This window comes from Carassius auratus, unplaced genomic scaffold (assembly GCF_003368295.1).
Source record: "Carassius auratus strain Wakin unplaced genomic scaffold, ASM336829v1 scaf_tig00216006, whole genome shotgun sequence".
Taxonomy (NCBI): Eukaryota; Metazoa; Chordata; class Actinopteri; order Cypriniformes; family Cyprinidae; genus Carassius; species Carassius auratus.
The window spans coordinates 22,501-30,254 of record NW_020528357.1 but is presented as its reverse complement, the minus strand read 5'-3'; the positions used below and the strand labels follow the sequence as shown (position 1 = coordinate 30,254).

Genomic DNA, 7,754 nt, shown 5'->3' with positions numbered 1-7,754 from the left:
ATGGTGACTGTTAAAAACATTTAATTTCAAATGTAAATCTGGCATTTCAATCATGAAAATGTCTAAAACATGGTTTTATCATGAAAAAAAAAATACTGTTATATGGGACAAAACATTGTATAATCATGATTATTCTAAAAAAAAAAAACACTATGCCTTCATGATAAGGTCTACGATAATGTATATTCATGGTACATGTAAAACAATTATTAAAAATAAATAAAACACCTGGCATTTCAATTATGATAAGGTCTAAAACATTGTATTACCATGGTAAATTAAAGAAAACACAGCTTTACATTATTAATAATGTTCAAATCGTGGTTCTGCCACGTTAAAGGTCTGAAACATGCATTTAAATCATGATATGCTACAAAATATTGAATTACCGATACTATGGTAATATTAGTTTTTTTTTATTTTTTATTTATTTATTTATTTTTTTTACAAATTATTACATTACATTTTTTTATGTGGAAATACTTTTGTTATTATTAAGAAAGAAATGTCTTAAAGATCATAAAATAATAAATATATACGCCTAAATTATGTTTTCTATTTTTTCTGTTTATTACTCCTTCTCTGTCTAAAATGTATCTATTTTAAGAAAAATACAATTCTTCAATATCTCAAAACAACAAACGAGCTTCATAAATATTTATCGACACATTTTTATATTATTGAAATATTCATCAATACAATACATATTAAAATACTTATTTGTGATTTATTTTAAATGCTGACAGTGTCACAAATATGTGGCTCAGGTTCAGTGTAAGCCAATACAAGTTGTACAAGAAAACTAAAATTATCATCACCATCATTATCATATTATTATTATTACTTAGCCTACATACATATATCAGAATGATTTAAGTTAAATATGTTTCACTTCCAGTGAATAGTTTCCCAGAAATATACCTCTTTGTGTATACACTCCCACGAAACAAGATGATAGATTAATCTCTGTTGAACAGAAATCACAAATTCTCTGGCAGTTTATCAAATATAAAATCCCATCTTCATATCAAGTAAACACTCTGATAACGACGGGGGCGTGTCTTCGGTGGGGGCGTGTCCTCACGCGGTGACTCCGCCCTCCGCGCGCACACAATCCTTCACAGCTGAGACGAGAATCCCTTCAGTCTGTGAGTGTCAGACATACAGCAGTGTGTGTGTGTGTGTGAGAGAGAGAGAGTGTGTGAAGTGAAGAGCAGAGATGAGCAGAGACGAGACGAGGACAGGACAGCGAACTACCGCCGACAGTGAGTACACACACACACACATACACACATATATACATATAATCACAGAAACACACGTCACATGTTTTTTTTTTTACGTTAAATAAGATGTATTAAATAAGGAGCCCTTTAATAAGAAGATGCGTGGTGTGTTAATTTAGCTGTTTGAATGTTCATGTCTTCATAATGAGGATTAAAGTCAGGTTTGCATTGTGAGGCCAAACACACACTCACACACACACACACATTAAGTTGCTATCTGAACTTTCTGTGACGGATGTCTTCTGTTGTAGAAGAGAAACTTGAAGACACACACACTATCACACACACACACACACACACTATCACACACACACACACTTGACCTGTGGTTGTGTTTGTTTGGCCTTTTGGCAATTAAAATGAAAATTAATGTGATGATTCAGTCATGAATTCCTGAGAATTTCCCAACATGGAGATTGAGCTGGTAGTGTGTTTGTGTGTGTGTGTGTGTGTTTGTGTGTGTGTGTGTGTGTGTGTGTGTGTGTGTCCAGCTGATATCCTGGTGGACATGGATCACAGAGCCATGAAGAAGATCAGCTCCATGTTCTCGTCTCTTCAGGAGAAACTGCACAGATCCAGTGAGTCACACACCTCATCCGTACACACAGAAATCTGGATATACTGCTACCCATAAACCAGACTTATTATATTGTGATTATTAAATACTTATCCATAATGTATTAAAACATCAATACATGTCACTTATATATTTTTAACTATATATATATATATATATATATATATATATATATAACCATATACAAAAAACATATTATTTATTGTATTTTAAAATATTTTTATTTTGTGTGTGTATGTAATCTACCTGTAATTTCTATATATTTTTTTAATGAAAAAGTGTGTATGTATTTCAAATTGATACTTAAGTATAGTATATTTAATTAAATAGTACTTATAACATCATAATTTATCTAATTTGTTTTTCATCAATAGGAAATATATATTTTATTATTTATTTTTTGTGATGACAGTGAGTGACAGACGGCTCAGGTTTGATGAGAGCAGTGTGTGTGTGTGTGTTCGCGATCTCTAGAGCTGATGTGTGTGTGTGTGTGCGGTCTCTAGAGCTGATGTGTGTGTGTGTGTGCGGTCTCTAGAGCTGATGTGTGTGTCTGTGTGTGCGGTCTCTAGAGCTGATGTGTGTGTCTGTGTGTGTTCGCGATCTCTAGAGCTGATGTGTGTGTGTGTGTCTGTGTGTGCAGTCTCTAGAGCTGATGTGTGTGTTTGTGTGTGTGTGTGCGGTCTCTAGAGCTGATGTGTGTGTGTGTGTGTGTGTGGACTCTAGAGCTGATGTGTGTGTGTGTGTGTGTGTGTGTGTGTGCGGTCTCTAGAGCTGATGTGTGTGTGTGTGTGTGTGTGTGTGTGCGTGTGCGGTCTCTAGAGCTGATGTGTGTGTCTGTGTGTGTTCGCGATCTCTAGAGCTGATGTGTGTGTGTGTGTGTGTGTGTGCGGTCTCTAGAGCTGATGTGTGTGTTTGTGTGTGTGTGTGCGGTCTCTAGAGCTGATGTGTGTGTGTGTGTGTGTGCTCCAGTGTTGTTTCCTCTCAGGTTTCCAGCACAAAGTGTGTCTGTGATCATCTCACCTCTTCATTGTTCTGTCTGTGGTTTGGCAGTGGAGTGTTTCTCAGAAGTGTCTGTCATTAAACAACACGTGTGTGTGTGTGTGTGTGTTCAGAGCGGCGCAGCTCCTCTGATCCCGGTGTGTCTCCTGTTCCGGGTGCGGTGCCTCCTGCTGGACGCAGACACACTGGTCAGCTCTTCTTCGAGTATCTGCTGGTGGTCAGTCTGAGGAAGAGGAGGAACGAGGAAGGGTACGAGCCCCACATCACCTACCAGTTCCCCAAGGTCAGACACACACACACACACACACACACTCTCTCTCTCTCTCTCTCTCACACACACACACACACACACACAAACTGTATAAATATTTATGTACATCTATTTCAATGTGTTACTTTTTTAAAATGTGATATAAGAAAATGTAAATGTAAAAAACTTAAGGATTAACATGAATGTTTTTTTTTTAACATTTATTCAGTAAAAAAAGAATGAATATTTAATTATTTTAATATATTATTTCAATATTTTCTATAAATTAAATGTATTAATATTTAAGAAGTATACCAATACATTATGTATTTTAAAATTATATTTAAGCTTTTTGATCTTTAAGGAAAATATTCATGTATATATGTTATACCTACGCATTTATGTTTGTAATAAAAATGTAAATGTGTATATATAAATAAAACTGAAAAGTTTCATTGATTCATAAATATTTGTACATTTTGTGTGTGTGTGTGTGTGTGTGTGTGTGTGTGTGTGTGTAGCGTGAGGTGATGGGCCGTCTGCAGCGAGAGGAAGAGGAGAAGTGCATGAAGGCCGTTCATCTCTTCTGCTTCCCAGAGGGAATCAACTGGGCTCCTCTGACCGAATACAGGAGGTACACACACACACACACACACACACACACACACACACACACACACACACCTCTGCTGTAACCACACACATGCATCATTTCACACTCGTGCACACTGAAGCTGATGAAAACAACAAACAGTCTTAAAGTGACATTCATCAGACGGTCCTGTTTTTTCTTAAAGTGACAGTTCACACTAAAATGGAAATTCACTCCCTCGTGCTGCTCCACACCTGAGAAGATATGCTGATGAATATTGGTAAAAATATATATATATTGTGGAAGTCAGTGGTGACCGTCAATCAATTTTGGTCACCAGCATTCTTCAACATGAGCCAAACATTAAAACAGGTCATTAAAACAGCAGAATTTAAAACCACAAACTTCCTCTATGAATCTCTCACTGAATCTCTTCTCTGACTGTGACTCTCTGACTGTGAATCTCTGAACGATTCTCTGACGGTGAATCTCTGACTGAATCTCTGACTGTGACTCTCTGAACGATTCTCTGACTGTGAATCTCTGACTGTGACTCTCTGACTGTGACTCTCTGACTATGACTCTCTGACTGTGAATCTCTGACTGTGACTCTCTGAATGATTCTCTGACTGTGACTCTCTGAATGTGAATCTCTGACTGTGACTATGAATGTGAATCTCTGACTGTGACTCTCTGACTGTGATTCTCTGTCTGTGACTCTCTGACTGTGACTCTCTGAATGATTCTCTGACTGTGACTCTCTGACTGAATCTCTGACTGTGACTCTCTGACTGTGACTCTCTGACTGTGACTCTCTGACTGATTCTCTGACTGTGACTCTCTGACTGTGAGTCTCTGACTGTGACTCTCTGAATGATTCTCTGACTGTGACTCTCTGACTGTGAATCTCTGACTGTGACTCTCTGAATGATTCTCTGACTGTGACTCTCTGACTGTGACTCTCTGACTGTGACTCTCTGAATGTGAATCTCTGACTGTGACTCTGAATGTGAATCTCTGACTGTGACTCTCTGACTGTGATTCTCTGTCTGTGACTCTCTGAATGATTCTGACTATGACTCTCTGACTGTGACTCTCTGACTGTGAATCTCTGACTGTGACTCTCTGAATGACTCTCTGACTGTGACTCTCTGACTGTGACTCTCTGACTGTGACTCTCTGAATGATTCTCTGACTGTGACTCTCTGACTGAATCTCTGACTGTGACTCTCTGACTGTGACTCTCTGACTGTGAATCTCTGACTGATTCTTTGACTGTGACTCTCTGACTGTGACTCTCTGACTGATTTTCTGACTGTGACTCTCTGACTGTGATTCTCTGACTGTGAATCTCTGACTTGTGACTCTCTGAATGATTCTCTGACTGTGACTCTCTGACTGTGACTCTCTGACTGTGAATCTCTGACTGTGATTCTCTGACTGTGACTCTCTGACTGTGAATCTCTGACTGTGAATCTCTGACTGATTCTCTGACTGTGAATCTCTGACTGTGACTCTCTGACTATGACTCTCTGACTGTGACTCTCTGACTGTGAATCTCTGACTGATTCTTTGACTGTGACTCTCTGACTGATTCTCTGACTGACTCTCTGACTGTGATTCTCTGACTGTGACTCTCTGACTTTGAATCTCTGACTGTGACTCTCTGACTATGAATCTCTGACTGTGACTCTCTGACTGTGACTCTCTGACTGTGATTCTCTGACTGTGACTCTCTGACTGTGACTCTCTGAATGTGAATCTCTGACTGCGACTCTGAATGTGAATCTCTGACTGTGACTCTCTGACTGTGATTCTCTGTCTGTGACTCTCTGAATGATTCTGACTATGATTCTCTGACTGTGATTCTCTGACTGTGACTCTCTGACTGTGACTCTCTGACTGTGACTCTCTGACTGATTCTTTGACTGTGACTCTCTGACTGTGACTCTCTGACTGTGAATCTCTGACTCGTGACTCTCTGAATGATTCTCTGACTGTGACTCTCTGACTGTGACTCTCTGACTGTGAATCTCTGACTGTGATTCTCTGACTGTGACTCTCTGACTGTGACTCTCTGACTGTGAATCTCTGACTGTGACTCTCTGAATGATTCTCTGACTGTGAATCTCTGAATGTGACTCTCTGACTGTGACTCTCTGACTGTGACTCTCTGACTATGAATCTCTGACTGTGACTCTCTGACTGTGACTCTCTGACTGTGAATCTCTGACTGATTCTTTGACTGTGACTCTCTGACGGTGAATCTCTGACTGATTCTCTGACTGTGACTCTCTGACTGTGAATCTCTGACTGTGACTCTCTGACTGTGAATCTCTGACTGTGAATCTCTGACTGTGAATCTCTGACTGTGACTCTGAATGTGAATGTGACTCTCTTAATGATTCTCTGACTGTGACTCTCTGACTGTGATTCTCTGACTGTGACTCTCTGACTGTGATTCTCTGACTGTGAATCTCTGACTGTGACTCTCTGACTATGAATCTCTGACTGTGACTCTCTGACTGTGACTCTCTGAATGTGAATCTCTGACTGTGACTCTCTTAATGATTCTCTGACTGTGACTCTGAATGTGAATCTCTGACTGTGATTCTCTGACTGTGACTCTCTGACTGTGATTCTCTGACTGTGAATCTCTGACTGTGACTCTCTGACTATGAATCTCTGACTGTGACTCTCTGACTGTGACTCTCTGAATGTGAATCTCTGACTGTGACTCTCTGAATGATTCTCTGACTGTGACTCTCTGAATGTGAATCTCTGACTGTGACTCTCTTAATGATTCTCTGACTGTGACTCTCTGATGGTGAATCTCTGACTGTGACTCTCTGACTGATTCTCTGACTGATTCTCTGACTGTGAATCTCTGAATGAATCTCTGAATGAATCTCTGACTGTGATTCTCTGACTGAATCTGACTGTGATTCTCTGAATGAATCTCTGACTGTGATTCTCTGAATGATTCTCGGACCGTGACTGTTGATTTGAATCTCTGGGTGAATCTCTTGCGCTCTGACAGTGTTTTGCTGTGTTTAAAGTGAAACCGCATCATCAGTGTGTTAGATCTGAGTGTCTCAGTCCTCATCTACAGGACGTGTGTGTGTGTTGGTTTGGTGAGTGTTTCTGAAACTCTCTGGTTTGTTGTCTCTGCAGTGAGACGTTCTCGTTCGTTCTGACTGAAGTTGATGGCAGCCGGAGGAACGGATACTGCAGGAGACTGCTGGTGAACTTCAAGCATTATTAAATATCACACTATTCACATATTTAATATAATTATTTTACATGTTATTTTAAACATTTCCTTCTCCATTAAGTATCTATAATAATTACAAGTACAGGTCATATTTATAATAATTTTTTTAACCAATGTATAATGTTAAATGTTAATCATACATTTAAAAGAATTATAATATATTAGAATATTTAAAAATATTACATTTAAAATAAAAATATTGAGTTATGTAATTGTTGATATGTATTACATTAATATTCTATAGTATTTCGTAATTATAAAGATTCAAAGTAAAGAAAATTTTAATCATTTTCATCATTAATGATAAAATTGTAAATATTATTTATATTTTGTTAAGTATTTTGGAGTATATCTTAAAAACTTTCCATCATAATTAAATGAGATAGTTTAGAATATTTAAAAACTTTAAGAATATTTAAAAAGAGATACAGAATTACATATATGCATTAAATATAATATTTATTTTATTTATAATGAATGAAAATAAAATGTGTTTATAATGGAAAAAACACGATCATTTTATAATTAAATTTTTAATATTTTTAATAGTTATTCTATTATTATAAATTATGAAATGGCCATCAGTGAATGTGTATCTCATTAGCATATGATCAGAATTCTGCTGAATAATTAATGAGCTCTCTCTCTCTCTCTCTCTCTCTGTCAGCCGGAAGGCCGCGGCGCTCGTGTTCCAGAGGCGTACTGCATCATCAGCCATGTGGCGTGTTTCGGACTCTTCTCAAAGGTGAGGAAACACACACACACACACAGTA

General features: G+C 38.1%; 1 protein-coding gene across 1 annotated transcript in view; it reads left to right on the top strand.

Moving 5' to 3' along the window:
* The first annotated feature begins 1,111 nt into the window (after window positions 1–1,111).
* The window catches only part of LOC113096617 (DENN domain-containing protein 2D-like), a 13,622-nt gene continuing 6,979 nt past the window's right edge, over window positions 1,112–7,754 (top strand). Inside the window, exons 1-6 of the mRNA XM_026261988.1 lie at window positions 1,112–1,265; window positions 1,778–1,864; window positions 2,979–3,148; window positions 3,637–3,749; window positions 6,882–6,951; window positions 7,649–7,726. Coding sequence (XP_026117773.1) covers window positions 1,220–1,265; window positions 1,778–1,864; window positions 2,979–3,148; window positions 3,637–3,749; window positions 6,882–6,951; window positions 7,649–7,726 — 564 coding nt within the window. The 5' untranslated portion in view covers window positions 1,112–1,219. The remainder of the gene's footprint in view (window positions 1,266–1,777; window positions 1,865–2,978; window positions 3,149–3,636; window positions 3,750–6,881; window positions 6,952–7,648; window positions 7,727–7,754) is intronic.